The 17538-nt window shown below is 46.3% G+C and overlaps 1 protein-coding gene across 7 annotated transcripts in view; it reads left to right on the top strand.

Moving 5' to 3' along the window:
• Positions 1-17538, top strand: part of NHSL2 (NHS like 2) — a 263702-nt gene that overhangs the window by 191890 nt on the left and 54274 nt on the right. Inside the window, exon 1 of one of the 7 annotated variants that reach the window (XM_032331459.1) lies at positions 14364-15118. The exons of 5 other annotated variants lie outside the window; for them this stretch is intronic. In XM_032331459.1, the coding sequence (XP_032187350.1) occupies positions 15091-15118 (28 nt within the window). In that variant the 5' untranslated portion in view covers positions 14364-15090. Of the gene's footprint in view, positions 1-14363; positions 15119-17538 lie in introns of those variants that run through there. One more of the 7 variants, XM_032331465.1, reaches the window with a different exon arrangement.

Here is a 17538-nt window from a genome sequence, read left to right on the forward strand (position 1 = left end):
ATGCTTTAAAGATTAGCAAGATAAATAAATCACACTTATGAGTGTATAATTTTCAAAGAGTTAAAAACATGGCCTTCGTTGAACCATATAATGATCAAATTATCAAAGACTGATTTAACTCATTGATGAGGGAACCAGCATTGTGATAATGCCGATTTTTAGAAAAGATAATGAGACTCTGACAGTTTCTTAAGAAATTAAACACAGAGGGGCGCCTGGGTGGCTCAGTCCATTAAGCGTCTGCCTTTGGCTCAGGTCATGATCCCAGGGTGCTGGGATTGAGCCCCACATTGGGCTCCTTGCTCAGAGGGAGTCTTCTTTTCCCTCTCCCTCCATCCCTCCCCCTTCTCATTCTTTCTCTCTCCCTTTCAAATAAATAAAATCTGTAAAAAATTAGGGCACCTGGGTGGCTCAGACTGTTAAGCATTTGCCTTCAGCTTGGGTCATGATCCTGGGGTCCTGGGATTGAGCCCCACGTCAGGCTGTCCACTCAGCGGGGGTGTCTGCTTCTCCCTCTCCTTCTGTCTCTCCTCCCTGCTCATGCTCTCTCTCTCTCTCAAATAAATAAAATCTTTAAAAAAAAGAAGTTAAACATAGAATTATCATATGACCCAGCAATTCCACTTCTAGGTATAGACCCAAAAGAATTGAAAACAAGCCTTGAACAGATACTTGGATATGAATGTTCAAAGCAGCATTATTCACCATAGTCCAAAAGCTGAAACAACCTAAATGTCCTTCTGGGATGAATGAATAAACAAAACATGGTATATCCTGATAATAGAATAGTATTCGTCCATAAAAGGGAGTGAAGTTGTAATCCATGTGACAATATGGTTGAGCCTTGAGGACATGCTGCTAAGTGAAAGAAGCCAGACGCAGAAGAAGAAATGTATGATTCCATTTGTGCAAAACGTCTAGAACAGGCAAATTCATAGGAACAGAGTAGACCGGAAGTTACCAAGGACTAGGAAGAGAGAGGAATGGAAAATTAGTGCTTCATATTTCCATTTGGGGGGATGACAAGTTTTAGAAATGGACAGTGGTAAGGGTCGTTAGTGTGAATATAGTTAATGCCACTGAATACATGTCCAATGATTAAAATGGCTTATTTTATGTTATACCTAGCTTACCAAAATAAAAAAAAATAGTTAAAAAAAAAGACATGAGAGACAAAAAGATGTGAGATACTTTAGAAGAATGCTGGAATAAGATCAAAAAGTTGGATACAAGACTTGGTGTGTCTCTAAGATAATAAACCTGTGAACTTTGGTGTTGTCTTTCCTACTGGACAGAAATAACTTTCCTTTCTACCAGAAAAAAATCCCTCTCAACTTGCCAGCCTTCTCCAAGGTGACTTTTTACTTTACAGAGTGGACCATAGTCAATAGTGAATAGTCAAGCAGCCTCAGGGACAATATGTTCATACGTTCTTGAAAGAGTGCTCAGCCCCCTTGACCACCTTGTTCTCAAGTTTTCTATCATATTTTAACACCTCAGATAATACATGACCCCCACCATGTGCACGCCCCCATGTGCACCTCCATGAAAGAACCTTAACTTCACTTGAAATTTGAAGCCTGATGGCATTACTGTCTTGGTGGCATCTTCTGTGTGGCAGCCAGCAAGGGTAGTCCCAGCCCACACATCAGTCCCCAGTCAGTCCATAATGGCATATTACCACCAGACCCATATTTCAAAGCACGACTTTCATTGTGTGCCTACCACACAGAATTGAAATGACTTCTGGTCTAGCCTGCACTTTGCACACTGGCTCATGGAGGCCTCTAGAATTTAGCGGGATAGAGATTTGGAAAGGAGCTTTCAAATCCCATTGCACTCAGCCCCAGCCCGGATGGTCTGTCCCAACTCTTTGCTCTGTCTCAGACCTTTGCTCAGACAGATATTCCACCTTTTCATCCCTGGCCCATCTCTTATCCTTTTTTTGTTGTTGTTTTTAAAGATCTTATTTCTTTTTGACAGAGAGAGACAGTGAGAGAGGGAACACACGCAGGGGGAGTTGGAGAGGGAGAAGCAGGCTCCCCGCTGAGCAGGGAGCCTGATGCAGGGCTTTATCCCAGGACCCCAGGATCATGACCTGAGCCAAAGGCAGATGCTTTACGACTGAGCCACCCAGGTGCCCCCATCTCTTATCCTAATGGGTCTACGGTGTTTTCCCAAATTGTATTCATCCATATGCCACTGTCATAAATTTTGTTTGCTATCTGCTCTGTATTCTCTTCTCTTCTCTTTTTCTTTTCTTTTCAGCATCTACTCTTGGGGCACCTGGGTGGTTCAGTCAGTTGAGCATCCAACTCTTGATTTCAGACCAAGTCATGATCTCAGGATCGTGGGATCAAGCCTCTCCTTAGGCTCTGCGCTCAGTGCCGAGTCTGCTTGTCCTTTTCCCTCTGCTCCTCCCCCATCAAATAAATAAACAAATTGATAAAGAAACAAACAAATAAATAGATCTCTGAAAATTAAAAATAATGTACTCTTTAAAAAAAACTTGGGGGCGCCTTGGTGGCTCAGACTGTTGAGTGTCTGCCTTTGGCTCAGGTCACAATCCCAGGGTCCTGGGATCAAGTCCCACATCAAGCTCCTTGCTCAGTGGGGAGCCTGCTTCTCCCCCTCCTGCCTGCAGCTCCCCCTGTTTGTACTCAATCTCTCTCTCTCAAATAAATAAATAATATCTTTTCAAAAAATTTACTTGCCCAAAGCTGCAGGTTTGATGTGCTTATTAAAGAAAAAGCTTATTTGTGTACTACCTGAAATCACATTTATTTCCTGCTTCATTGTGTTGTAGTTGTTTGGTATGTTTGGCCTAACTTGAAGATTGTAAGTTCCTCAAGGACAGGTACCATGGCTTTGGCATCCCTCCAGCACACAACACTGATCTAAGCCCTTGGCATGTCCCCACCATGTATCCTTCGGTTGACTCAATGTCCCATCTTCTTTGGTAAGCTTCTCATCAGAACACAGATGGCTTTCCTTTATGTCCCTTCGATGTGCACAGAAACACTGAAAATGTACTCCCAGTCCTCCAGGGACTGATATTCTGGCTGGGGGAACAAAAGCAGGTGTTGGTGTTGAGACAGGCCAACCTAGCTCCCTCTTGGCCACCCTCTACGTGTGGGACATTGAATAAGAAGTCTCCCTAGCCGTCAGTTTCCTCACGAATGAAATGACAATAATGATAGCACCTGCCTTGCCTACCTCCTAAGACAGACCGGAGGCTCCAGTGAAGCACTAGTCATGTAAGTGAGTTGTACACAAGAAAACGATACCCATAGCTTAGTCAAATGACTCCATGAAAATTAGTTCGCAGCACAGGATGGCCAAATAAAGGTTACAGGGCAGTTTCCCAAACTCCAAAATAGTCCCTGTGGCACTCACTCACTAATGGGCAAAAGGATTCCAGAAAGCTTGCTTGAGATGGGTTGTGAGGCATGAGTGGAAGTTCAGTAGTGCTGGGAGTGGGGAGGGGTGGCCTATCCAGGTATGGAGGATGAGGGAAGCAAACTGAGTAAGGGAAGAAAGATGGAAACCTGCTTAGAGCTGGTGAGGAGGCTAATTGGGCCACACAAAGAGAACTGGGAAGGGACAGAGGGAGAAATGCAAGGTGTGCCCACCTTGTGGAGGCCACCAGTGCCAGTCTCAGGTGTTGGGCCTCCCAGCAGAGAGAAGTCAGTGGGTAGCTCTGGAATGAAAGGGCATGTGAGGAAACCACGCTGTAGAATGCAGATTCTTGGGTGCCTCGGTGGCTCAGTCAGTTAAGCATCTGACTTTGGTTCAAGTCATGATCCCAGGGTCCTGGGATCGAGTCCTGCATCCGGCTCCTTGCTCAGTGGGGAGTCTGATTCTCACTCTCACCCTGCTCCTGCTCCTGCTCTCTCTCTCTCTCTCTTTCACTCTCAAATGAACTTTTAAAAATCTTGAAAAAAGAAGAATGAAGATTCCTCTAAGATCGGACTTCTTGTCTTCCTCCTCATCTATGTACAATGTATGGGTTTTTCTTGTGAAATAAAATTCAGGCTCGTTAGACCAAAAAAAATCAAAAGTAAACCAACAAGTATTTAGAGTGAAAAATGAAAGTCCTCTATACCTGTTATCAGCATGTTGTGACTCATTCCAGATCTTTTCTTATTAATATACCTACGTGTGTGTGTGTGTGTGTGTGTGTGTGTGTCTGCGTATATATGTATATATGTATCCTTTTATACAAATGGGTTTCTATTGTACCTTTCATACAGAGCTTTGATGTTTTATAAATTTAATATGGACATAATAATGGACATCTTTCTATGACTGGATATCTTTTCTTTTGGAAGGCTGTATAGCATTCCTTAGTAAGATCATGCCACCATTTATTTAACCAATCCCTTATGGATGAAGACTTCTGCAATTAATTGTGCTTTTTCTTTCTACCTTTATGTCTTCAAAGTAACATATGCACGTAGCAAGGGAAACTAAACACTATAAAAGAGTACTTAGTGAGAAAAGTAATTCTCCTGCCTATCCCTAACTCTCCACCCAACCTCAATAGCCTCTCTCTCAAGAAGCGTCTATGGTTACCAGTTTCCTGTGCGTCCTTTTGGAAATTGTCTATGCATATACGTGTGTGAGAGAGTATGCATGCATGCATGTGTGTGTATGTGTGTGTGGAGAGAGGGAGGGAGGGAGCAGAGAAAGAGAGAACATTCCATATAAGCACATACTGTGGCTACATGAGTCTTCTTTTATTTTTACATGATTCTTCTTAAAGGCCATGCCGCAATATATCGAACCTATCTTCTGTCGAAAGGGCTTATTGCCAGTACACAGCCATTTCGTGTGCTACTGCCATGTATGTCTTTGTTCATGTATCTTCCTGTGCACTGCATCTCCAGTGTAAATTCCTAGAAGTTGGGTAAAAAGGAATGTGCATTTATTTATTGTTTTAAAGATTTTATTTATTTATCTGACAGAGAGAGAGAGATCACAAATAGGCAGAGAGGCAGGTGGGGTTGGGGAAGGCTCCTTGCTGAGCAGAGAGCCCAATGTGGGGTTCAATCCCAGGACCCTGAGACCATGACCTGAGCCAAAGGCAGAGGTCCAACCCACTGAGCCACCCAGGTGCCCCAGGAATGTGCATTTAGATTTTTGAAAGGTAACGCCAAATGGGCCTCCAAAGAAGTTGTTCTTGTTGATCCTCCTACTGGCCATGAATGAAAGTTCCTGCTGCTCTGTACCTTCTCTCCAATTCATGGCACATAGTAAAACCTTTCATCTGCACTGGGAAGAGGGGGAAAACCTGAGCTGGTTGTGCAGGAGTGTGGTCAGGGAAGGCAGCAATTGCATGGTTGTCCTCCATGAGTATGTTGAGAGTATCTGAACAGCCCAATGGTAGATGTAACTTCACAAACATTGTGTCCCAGGAACTTGCTGGGGGTACCCGGGAAGGACTCATGATCTGCATCCCCACATAGCACAGGTCCTTGACTGCCAAAGAGGTTCTTTTGTTTCCTGACACCCTCTTCCAGCTTCACCCAGAACCTCTTCTGGATCACCTTGTATGCATCCCCAGCCAGGACTGGGAAGCCTGGATGGCATTCTGCTGGAGACTCGGCCTCCAGCAAAATGCATTTCACAACTGTCCTCATGTTCGCATGCACACACCAAAAAGATGGGGATGCGGACCTCGAGACCCAGGCTCAGAAGCTCAAGGTCAGGCCTTCACAGTCCTTTCGGGGTCTGGGTTCCCAGAGTCTGTAGATCAGTTGACCTCTTCCGGGTTGCAAGAACAAGGATGTGCTTCAGTGTCCTTGGGTGGCAGATCATGAGTATCAGAAGTCACCGGTAAGTGAAGGAGAGGAAGCCATCTTGGCAGCCATTACCCTTCACGACTGATTCCTCAGGAGCACTGGACGAGCCAAGCACAGCGCTGCCACTTCGACCACTCATCTCTCTGCCACTGCCTCTCCTGCCACTTCCTGTGGTCTTGCGTTGCACGCTCCCCATGGCCTCTGCTTTTTGCTATCTCCTTGGGCATCTCCTGGCTTCTGGGCCAGCCCACCGCATGGGCTCCTCCATACATAATACATCACATTGTCTCCCCCAGGAAAGGACTCTCATGGGCTCAGTTGGTCACTCTGAGGTCTGGAACATCCCTATCAGTCTGGGTCCTCATTGCAGAACATTCAGAGACCACTGGGCACTCTCGGTCCCAGCTGAAGATGGCTACCACTGACTCAGGCACGGGCTCCCTAGTCCATTCAGTCATGACCAAATGCACAGTACCAGGCACAGTGTAGAGTGGATAGGAATCCAGAATCAAGGAATCACTCCTGTCCACTTTGTTCACAGGGGGGCTGTAGGTGAGGCAGGCACACAGAGCACTGTAGGAGTCCTTTCTGATACATTAGGCGAAAGGCCAAATCTGGCAAGTTAATTACCTGGGTTTCTGATATACTTGTCTCCAAATATAGAGGGGTAGTGTAGTATATGGAGAAGTGCAGGGCGGGGCACCTAGGTGGCTCAGTAGTTAAGTGTCTGCCTTCAGCTCAGGTCATTATCCCAGGGACCTGGGATCAAGTCCCAAGTCAGGCTCCCTGTTCAGCAGGGAGTCTGCTTCTCCCTCTGCCCACCCCCCACTGGTGCTCTCTCTCTCTCAAATAAGTAAATTAAAACTTTAAAAATAAATAAATAAATAATTTTTTAAAAACTTTAAAAAGTTAAACTTTCTGGCTTTATCCACTCAGCTCCCAGTAAATGAAATTATGCTCGCATTCCTAGAGATACATTTGAATTTCTCATGTCAAATCCTGTCACCTCCAACACTTCCTCTTATTGATGTTCATTACCAAAGGGGAAAAAAAGCCTTTCCTTTCTTTTCCTTCTTCTCGTCCTTTAGCTTTGCCTAAGTCAAGCCATCTCATCAATTTGGGAACATTCCTTTCAAATACTCACAAATTCGGTCTCGCTCTGTTAGTGCCACACCTGAGTTCTATTTTATTCCCTGGACTATTCCCTTATTTCGATTGGAATTGATTACTGGGAAAGGCACCTGCTCTACAGACATGGGGCTCTGGCCAGGACCCCATGTGGTGGTAGGAAAAGTATCTCTAATACACAGGCAGTCACAAGTCACGTCCCAGGGAAGGGCTTCCTTACACTGCTTTCTTCCCGAGGCTAAGGTATTCTCTAGAGAGGGTGTCCCACAGGTGATTCACCTCTCCACTAATGGGTGTTGAGATTTAGTTCTTAAAATTCATTCTTATGGGGCGCCTGGGTGGCTCCGTCAGTTAAGCATCTGCCTTTGGCTCAGGTCATGATCCCAGGATCCTGGGATTGAGTCCCGAGTCAGGCTCTTTGCTCTGTGCGGAGCCTGCTTCTCCCTCTGCCCCTTCCCCCTGCTCTTGCTCTCTCCCTCTCTCTCTCAAACAAATAAATAAAATCTTTACAAATAAAATAAAATTCATTCAACAAATAAGTACCCACTACATGCCAGGCAGGAGGTCAGGCCTGGGGATACAGAGGTGAGCAAAACAGACGAGGTCTCCCATTTCCCCTGACTACCAACAGTGTGGCAGTGAGTGTTCTTGTCTCACGTATCTGTGTGTACATGTATGACTATTCCCCTAGTAAAGCTTTGTGACAGCGCAGGTACTGGATCAAATAGTGTGCCAGTAGTTACTTTGGAAACATACCAGAATATTGCCCTCAAAAAAGGCTTAAAACTTAAAACTTAAACTTTAAAACTTAAAACACCTTTTCCCTCGCCCATTGCTCTGCTAGGTATGTATCCTAGAGAAACTCTTGCAGGTGAACAGTGGCACATAGATCATGAGTATTCACAACAACCTTGTTGATGAGAGCAGTCAAGTTGAGAAACAACGGGAGAATAGATAAAGGACGTTATTGTACCTCTCACCAGTGAAAGGATAATGCCTGACCCAGAGCTATCTGTATCTACATGAGTATTTCTCACAGACCTGAAGGTGAGCGAAGAAAGCAAACCACAGGGCAGCTGGGTGGCTCAGTCAGTTAAGCGTCTGCCTTCTGCTCAGGTCACGATCCCAGGGTCCTGGGATCGAGTCCCTCATCGGGCTCCCCACTCAGTGGGAAGTCTGGTTCTCCCTCTGCCCCTCTCCATCCTCTTGTCTCTCTCTTGTGCATGCTATGCCCGAGTTTTCACATCCAAGAGACCACCAAGGAGCCAAGCACCGATGCAATCGCATGAGGGTTTATTTGACAAGCTTAAGCTTGGGCCCAAGTATACCCGACACAGCGAGTAGGGACTTGGACCCTGAACCAGATTACAGTCAGAGTTTTTAAAGGCAGAGTAGGGGTGGACTCAGCGGTGGGTGAGGACAAAGGGGATTAGGGATGGCATAAGTCTCTAAGGACTTTCGGAAGCAAGTTCTCCAGGACCTTGAGGGACTAGCTATTGTTGGGAGAGAGGTTATTTATTACCAATAATAAAAATCTTCTCGTGAGACCCTTTAGATGTATATCAGTGGGCCATATATTTGGGAATGATTCTGGACACTATCTTGGAGGTTTAGAGATAAAGTTTCCTAAAGGAATTGTTAAAGTAGACTTACAGGATTCTGGTCGGACCTGTCGGGGTAGGGGTCAGTCAGGCTAGGATTGTCCTTAGCAAAACCTCAAGGTGAGGGCAGTTAAGTCCCCAGGGGAGAGCCACTGTGTCTGTTTCAAGGGCTTGTCAGTAGGTGAGGAATTTCCATGATTTTCTTCTGCCTCTGTTTCCCACATCAGCTAAACTTGAGGTGGGATGGCATTAATTTTCTCAGCCTCCACAGTGCACACACAAAAATAAAGAAATAAAGTCGTTAAAAAAAAAAGAAAGCAAACCACAGAAGGATATATATAGTTCTATAGAATGTATGTGAAATTGAAGAATATACAAAACAGTACTGTATATTGCATCTTGTTTATGAGCGTATACAGACTGCATTTGAAAGCGTGCATGTACATCATGGATGCCCAATCAGGAGGACGGCGACCTCTGTCGGGGAGGGAAACATGACTGAGGTACGCAGTGGGCTTCCACTGAACCTGTAATATTTTATTTCTTTAAATAAAAGTTTTGGGGGGCGCCTGGGTGGCTCAGTCGGTTAAGCATCCAACTCTTGATTTTGGCTCAGGTCATGATCTTGGTGCTGTGAGATTACACCCCACTTAGGGCTCAAGATTCTCCCTCTCCCTATGGCCCTCCCTCACCCCCCTGCTCATGCTTGCTCTGTCTGTCTCTCTCTCTCTCTCTCTCAAAAAAATGGAAAGAAAAGAAAAGAAACGTTCTGGGGCAAATATAGGGAAGTGTGTTTGTTCCTAATACTTTTCTGTGTGCTTGAAATAGTTTATCATCTAAAAAAAGAAGAAGAAAAGCAGGGAAGAGGTTCCTGCTGCTCCTTTTTGCAGATGAGGAAACTGAGGCTCAGACAGGTTCACTGCCCAGCACCTCTTGGAGTCCACCCTTTTGTCCAGGGGCCTCATACAGGTATATCAGAGAAACCTATAACCTCTGTGGGAAGAGACCTTGTACCCCGACTTACTGAGAATCCCCTTCTTTCCCAGACTCCACTATAAATCCTTGGAATGGATTTTTGATTCTTTGCTTCCAGGCCCAAGAGGATGGCCACTGAGTTTTCTTTCTTGCCACTCTAATGCTGGTGCCTGCCTGGCTGTCTGGGGCATCTCTGGGTACACTCGAACCAAGTGTGATGAGCGCTTAGGGCAAAGGTCAGACCGAATTCTGATTTGGCAATGGCCTTTACCATGAGCCCACCATTGCAACATAGGTATGGTGAGAAGCAACAGCATTGCAGAGCACTTTCTGGAACCGCTCTGCCTCTGGCCAGCAGCATTACCCCAATGAAGTGACACAATGGGACCATCAGACCTTATCAGCATCACTTGACCTAAAACAGAAACTAGGAGGGGTAGGAAGGGCTGTCCTCGGTGCTTGGCCCTGTTGCCATGGCCCCTGTTGCCATGGTCCCCCAGGCACTTTTGCTTATTATTTCTTTCAATCATTTGTGGCATCCATTAGCAAGCAAGATCTAGAGACTCTTTGAGGCAGACCAGGAAGAGAGTGGTTAACAGCAAAAAATAAGAGAGAGTAGGGCAGTAATTTTAAAAAGTGTGGGTGGAAAGAATTTGGTGCATAGAAACAGGAGGCCCAGAAAACAGGTTTTTGTTTTGTTTTGTTTTGTTTTGTTTTGCTTTGTTTTTAAAGGAATCTTCTTGAGATGTCATAGACTGAGGTGGCTGGGTCAGAATCGGCTCAGAAGTACCCATTCTGGAGCTGCCATGTTACAAGAACAGCAACTCCGTGCCCTGGATTTTCCAGAAAAGTCCTAGTTTTGAGTATTTGGTTCTGTTTGTCAGACCGGGAATCCTGCTTTGAGATTCAGAAAATAAGGTCACTGTGGTTATAGGAGCTCTATAAGTCATCCAGGAAAGGCTAATTTAGAATTCACTCTGCCCTAACTAGTTGGCAGGGAATCCCCACAGGGCCTGCCCCTGGGTCCCAAAGACCCGAGCAAAGTGGCCCTTTAAACCAGCCAAGGAAGTTCTAAGTGCCTCTGGACTCCGTGCCCCTCCACACCCCGATAGCCCTTTAGGGAGGGTGTAAGCAAGAAAAGCATAGGTTTGGACCCCCTTGAGCCCCGAGTTTCAACATGCTTTGCATCAACTCCGTCAACTTGAGCAATGCTCTGAGCCTCAATTTCCTCCTCTTTAAAATGAGAACAATACCCATGAAAGAGGGTTTTCCGAACATCAAATAAGGTGTTAACCTTTCAAGCCTGTACAGATGTTAGCTGTTACAATTCATTCCCCCATTCAACAAATCAGGGTGCCTGGCCAAGGGATACAGCCCAACCCAAGGCCCACAGGAAAGACAGGGTCGAGTTTCTCTTGGTAAAAGTTGAGTCTGGCTGCCCTATAGAGTGAGAGGTGGGGAGACGGAGCTGGAGGCCCACTGGGGGCGGTGGCAGCGCTGGCGAAAAGCAGTCAGATTCTGGATCTCTTTTGGAGGCAGAAGAAATGGAACTTGATGATGGACTGACGTTTGGCAGCGAGGAGAAGGCGAGTAGTTTAGCTAATTGTGTGCCTAGGGCTTGGGCCACTGGAGCCAGAAAGACAGTCCCAAGGCTGCTAGGGAAACCACGTGGAGGCTGCATTTCTCCTCTCCTCCCCTTTGGTAAAGCAGGGCAACTGAATGGTAATGATTGCAAGGCTTCCGTCTGGGTGATCTGCCCAGGGTCCTTAACTTTTGTTCACTTCAGTGCTCGCATCAGTTCACTTCAAATTTGGGGTCAGTGTTTCTGGTTCTGAGAGGCTAGAAGAGAAGAGAGCCCGCAAGGCAATGGGAAGACGGGAAGGGTCAAAGACAAGGCTGGATTTGAGAACACAAGCTAACCATGCTTTAGAGTTTTCAGGGGAATTTCACACCAAGTATGTGAAGTCATATTTTGCTAATTCGGGCCCAGAGCCATGTCCTGACTCCCCCAGTCCAGTGCTTTGACTGTTTACCGCATTGCCAGATCCTTAACATTTGGAGCAGCGGGAGGGGGAGGGGAGCGCGTCTCTCCATGAAAAAGAAGTTCTAATAGACATTCCAGGCCCTTCTGAATTGCGGCGGTTTGTTCCATTTGCATTGAGAATGATGGGTAAAAGAAAATTTGCTCTTTTCCCACACTACTCGTCCCCAACCCACATCAACAGGGCTTTCATTTCTCCATCCTAGCAGGCCCACCCTCCAGAAGCTATTATCTGCTTGACAATCGGGTGAGACCTCCTGTCTTTTTTTCCTCTCTCAATTAAACTCTAAGGACTGAGGTTCCCATCTGCCTTGGAGCAAACAAATCTTTTGTTCTGTTTCCCAGAAGCTGGAGCTCTTTCTTCCCCCCCTTTCTCCCACCTCTATAGTTCTCTTTCTCAAAACACTTGACCCTCTTAGTGATTTTTAACTGCAGATGGCAAACTCAATGGGTTTCCCAAACCTAGATCTAGCCGTCTCTCCGAAGCCTGCTGCTTTCACCCTGCCTCCACCCATCCCTGAACTAGGAAAGAAAAAAAGAAAGAAAGAAAGAAAGAAAAAGAAAAAACCACACGCACGTTTTCTTAAGTTCTTATTTTTCTCTTTGTCAGCTGTCTTACCTTAACAGGAAGATAGCCAAGTCACTGGGGAGAAATGGCAGTGCACAGTCCCACTGGGGCTTCTCTCCCCACGGTGGATAATGACGTCTATCCCGGAGCATCGTGCATCATGCCCCCTTCCTCCCCTATGTGAAGACAGGGGTAGGGGTAGCAGGAGACGCCAACGTCTCCGCTGAAAGCCAAGCCAGGAGCCGACAGGAGCGGAATGGCTTTCCAGTCGCACATTTCCGTGGGATCTGGAGATGACAGGAAGGAGAAGGTGTAGATGGAAGAGTGCAGGAAAGGTGGGGGAGGTCAGGAAGCGGAAGGCGAGAGGAGTGTTTGTGAGCAGAAATAAAACTGTGAAGAGAATAAGAGAAACTCTGAGGTTTTGTTGAAAACCATTCATAGTTTTATACTATCATATAAACTGTTAGAATAAACTATTCCAATATGTAAAATAGAAACCTAAGGAAGGGGGTGCCCAATTGGGTCAGTCGGTGGAGCCAGCGAGTCGATCTCCGGGTGCAGAGGTTACTTAAAAATAAAATCCTTAGAAAGATAAAATAGGGGCGCCTGGGTGCCTCGGTCGAGTAAGCATCTGCCTTCGGCTCAGGTCACAATCCCCGGGTCCTGGGATCAAGCCCTGAGTTGGGCTTGAGCCTGCTTCTCCCTCTTCCCCTCCCTCTGCTTGTGCTCTCTCTTGTTCTCTCTCTCCCCGTCAAAGAAATAAAATCTTTAAAATAAATGAATAACTAAGTAAATAAATAAAATATAGGTAAAGTTTTATTTTGTAAAAAAATATCACATTTGTTGTTAAAACCTCAAATAATACTGGAGGATTTCAAGTGAAAAGTACAAGTTAGCGTCCTTTCCTCTCCCTCTCAAAGCCCTCCTTATCTCCTCCCAACCCCCACCCTGGGAAGCCATCTATGGTAACAGTTACTTGTGTGTCTGCAGACTTCTTCAATGCATGTATAAACATGTGTGCTTTCTTTTTTATTTATAGTTTAAATTTCAAGTAGGCTCCGTGCCCAACATGGGGCTTGAACTCACCATCCTGAGATCAAGAGTCGTATGCTTTGCTGACTGAGCCAGCCAGGCACCCCTTGTATGCTTTCTATATGCACAAATGAGATCATACTGTACATGCCGGCCATTCCTTGTTCTTGTTTTTTTTTTCTTACACTTAAAAATAACACTCTGAAGTTTTCCCAGTTCTGCTCATAGAGATCTACTTCATTCTTCATAATGGCTGCATGGCATCCCATTGGATGAATACCCTGTGGTGTGTGAAACCCATCCCCTGTTGATGGACATTAAAGTGAAATTGAAAGTCCAGCACAATACTATCCAATAGAAATGGAATGTGGACCACAAATTTGAGCCACTTATGAAATTTAGAATTTTCTAGTAATAGCCGCATTCCTCCCCCCACTGATTCAAAATGCCACCTTTATTCTACATTACACATGTGTAATACACCTATATTATACATTTAGAAACGCCCATATATTGGACACCTGGGTGACTCCGTCCATTAAGTGTCTGCCTTCAGCTCAGGTCATGATCCCAGGGTCCTGGGATCCAGTCCCACACTGGGCTCCCTGCTCAGCAAGAAGCCCGCTTCTCCCTCTGCCTGCAGCTCCTCCTGCTTGTGCGCTCTCTCTCTCTCTCTCTCTCTCTCTCTGACAAATAAATAAATACAATCTTAAAAAAAAAAGAAATGCCCCTATTTACATGAATTTGTTTTGGACGATTTTATTTCATTTACTGATTTGCCAGTTTTGACACTAGTATCCCACACTTCCAGCAATAACATGTAAAAAGTAAAAAGAGAGTGATGAAAGTATTTTTAATGACACATTACATCTCACCCAATATATCAAAAATATTTTAACATGAAATCACTATTAAAAATTATCAATGAGGCATTTTTACATTTTTTTGTTTCATATTGTCTTTTTTTTTCCCCGAAGATTTTATTTATTTATTTGAGAGAGAAAGAGAGAGAGCCCGAGCAGAGGGGAGAGGGAGAAGCACACTCCCTTCTCTCCTGGGATCATGACCTGAGCTAAAGGCAGACTGAGCCACCCAGATGTCCCTAAGTCTTTATTTATTTTTATTTATTTGATTTTTAAGTGGGCTGCACGCCCAGTGTGGAGCCGAGTGCAGGGCTTGTGCTCGTGACCCTGAGATTGAGATCTGAGCTGATACCAAGAGTCAGATGCTCAACTGACTAAGCCACCCAGGCACCTCTCATATTAAGTCTCTAAAATCCGGCGTTTGTTTTATACTTACAGTGCATTTCACTTCAGACTAGCCAATTTCAAGTGCTTAAGAGCCACGTGTGGCTGGTGGCTACTGTACTGGACGGCAGAGGTCTGGCAGGCAGAGGTCCAAAGCGTCCCCACGTTTGCGGTGGGTGGGAATGGATTAGAAGGGCAAAGGCTGAGGACGGAAACCTCAACTTCACCACTCAGGGCAGCTCATGGGGCCTCTTGGGGCTGTGGTGTGTGGACCCCCATAAAGTCACCACATGCTGGCCTGGTCCACAAGAGAACAGCTGAGGTGAGCAGGAAAGGGCCTACTCCTGCAGCCATTGTGGGCTCTAGCTCTGTGGGCCACTGAGATAAGGAGAGGACCCTGAGTGCTCAGGGGGTGATTTTCTGGAGCCTGTCCAAGGTTACTCTCCCTTTTTTGGCCTCCAGAGATGTCTCTGTTCACAGTTTCTCTTCGTACTTCTCACTGTACTCAAGTCCCAATGCCCCATTTCCTTTTTTTCAAAAACAGAGCCGTGTGGCAATGGCTATCTGAGGAAAGCCTGGTGCTGGGGTCGGGGAGGGTGTGGTGGGAGGAACCCACATCGTGGCTTACTCAACTGTGAGGTCTCAACCCGTGACCCCACAGCTGCCGCGGTCTCTGGCGACGGTGGTAGCAGCCATGGCGGTACAGCCCAGAGCGGGGAATGGTGAGCATGGGCACGATCTCGGAGCACGAGGGGATCCGTGGCGGGCTGTGAGTGAACCTGGGGTTGACACCCGGCTGGGTGCTGGCAGTGTGGGAGGAGGCAGGTGGCTGGAGAGAGCTAGGGACCAGTTTGGACCTGGCCTGAACATTTGCACTCCGCAGCGGGCCTGAGGGCTCGCTCGCCCCTGCCTTGGCGAGAAGCTGAGGAATGTGATTATCCCCTGAAGGGCAGCATGCTGTCCCTGGGCAAAGGTGGTGGCCACATGCCCACTGCCTGACCGATTTCCAAACCTGCCCTACCCCAGCCTATCTCTTGTCCACTGGCTGGCTGCCAGAACTGAACCCATGGCAGTGGGCTGGGCCAAGGGCTTGCTCAGTGTGGACCCAGGTGTGGAAGAAAGGAATCTCTTCCTATGGCAGCTTGGGAAGGAGCCCCTCTTTACCAGCCCGGTTTCTCTTTGAGAAACCCCCCGGTTTCTCTTTGGCGGTATCAGTGGAGGGGGGCGTGCACCAACATTCCTCTTTCATTCCTACTCCTGCCTCCTCCAGCCTTGTGGCCTAGAAACTCTTCACAGTATCAGACTCCTGAGACACACAGGAGAACCCGGCTGCTTTCTGGCTGGGTGCAGGAGCTGGAGCCTCCCAGCGAGTCGAGCCTGGGCCAGGGGAAAAGGACAAGGAAGACAGAGCTGCTTCACAGCAAATGAAAATCCCATATGCAGGTCGGGGACTCACCCTAGCTTCCACTGTTCTATCCCCCTCCCCCAGCTGGCCAAAGGGTGGGACCTCTGCTGACTAGGACTCTTCCCCGAATGCTGGTAGCTCAGCACCCTATACAGTTCCCTTAGATGGATGGATGGATGGGTGGATGGATGGATGGATGGATGGATGGGTGGATGGATGGATGGATGGATGGATGGGTGGATGGGTGGATGGACGGATGGACAGATAAGGCAGATAGGTGGATGGGTAGATGACTGGATTAACATGTTCTAAATACCGTCTTTGCTGTACCATGTACTCCCAGTGCTCTAAAATTCAAATTTGTCACATCATCACATCACATCTAGTCTAGGTACCTAATCACTAACCAAGAAAAGGTGAGGAGTATAACCGGTCAGAAGGTTCCTGAGCATAGGCTGGGGGAGTGGTCTCACAGCATTGCCTCTCCTCATGTTACCGCTATTAGGACCTTCTGGGCTGACTCAACCTACCTTGAGAATCGAGAGCATGGGGGTTGGTTTCAAGTCTCGGCCCTGCTATTGCCTATCCACGTTGGTTCACCTCTCCGAGATTTAGTACTTTGTACTGTAAAATGCAGCTAAAAATACCATCTGGGATTGTGGGAAGGAATAAATGGGAGAAAAAAAACCATATCAGCACACTAGTAATAGAATTTCCATCCTGTGAAGGGAAGTGAGAAATGGGGTTCGGGAAAGAATAGGATAATTTGGAATAGAAGTGATAGAGATCTTTGAGTTTTAGTTTAAATACTTTTATGTATTTTAACTTTTTGTAATATGCATATTTTTTCATTACTCATTTACACTTAAAACAGTATGTTTTGTTGCCAAAATTTAAAACCTGATGTATGGTCTTATCATTGTCATGTTTTATCAATTTCTTATTTTCTGACCTGTACTGGAAACTTGTGCTCACATTGAAGTTTAGTTTAAATGCCAAAAAATAAAGTATCAGGTTGAACACTCTGAAATTGCCCTGAAACACTTGAATATCAGCAGTTTTGTATGGTTCAACCTAATACGTAAAGTGCTTTATAAAGTGTGAAACACTGTAATAAGGAACCTTCTCTGAGTCTTCGTTATTCATAAAAGATGTGATTTGAAAGTCAGAATATTATTTTAGCAAGAAGTGACTAATCCCTTTCGTCAGAATACAGGTCAAACTAATGGAGGCAGCCACTGCTCCACAAATCACAGATACGGGCATTTCCTGGAGCAGTTTGGCCTGGGAAATGGGAACCGGGTATTTTTAGGAGGCTAGACTGGCTCTTGGAAAGCAAAGGAAAGGAGGATCAGGAAGACTCGTGGAAGCTCCTCCCCAGAAATGATTTACCCACAAGAGCATGGTGAGAACTGGTACCTTCTCATAACCTGGGTAGGAGTGCCCACTGCCTCACTCAAGTTCTAAGGCAGAGATGGCCTAGGATGAGCCTTCCTTCCCACCAATAGAGCCAGGGATTGGGAGGAAACTAAAAGCAGCTGCCCATCAGCCTTCGTCTCCCCCGTGGCAGCTGTAAGCCCAGCTCCTCTTGATCCAGCAAAGATCCAGGCCTGCCAAAGCTCCAATTTGTAGCTGATAGCCACAGTGGCCATGGTGGGGGGTTGCAGGGTGAGGACATCTCCCACTGTCTTGTATATCTGGTGGTCAATCCCAGCCCTAGCTGTACAAGTCACTGAG

The sequence above is a fragment of the Mustela erminea genome, chromosome X (assembly GCF_009829155.1).
Source record: "Mustela erminea isolate mMusErm1 chromosome X, mMusErm1.Pri, whole genome shotgun sequence".
Taxonomy (NCBI): Eukaryota; Metazoa; Chordata; class Mammalia; order Carnivora; family Mustelidae; genus Mustela; species Mustela erminea.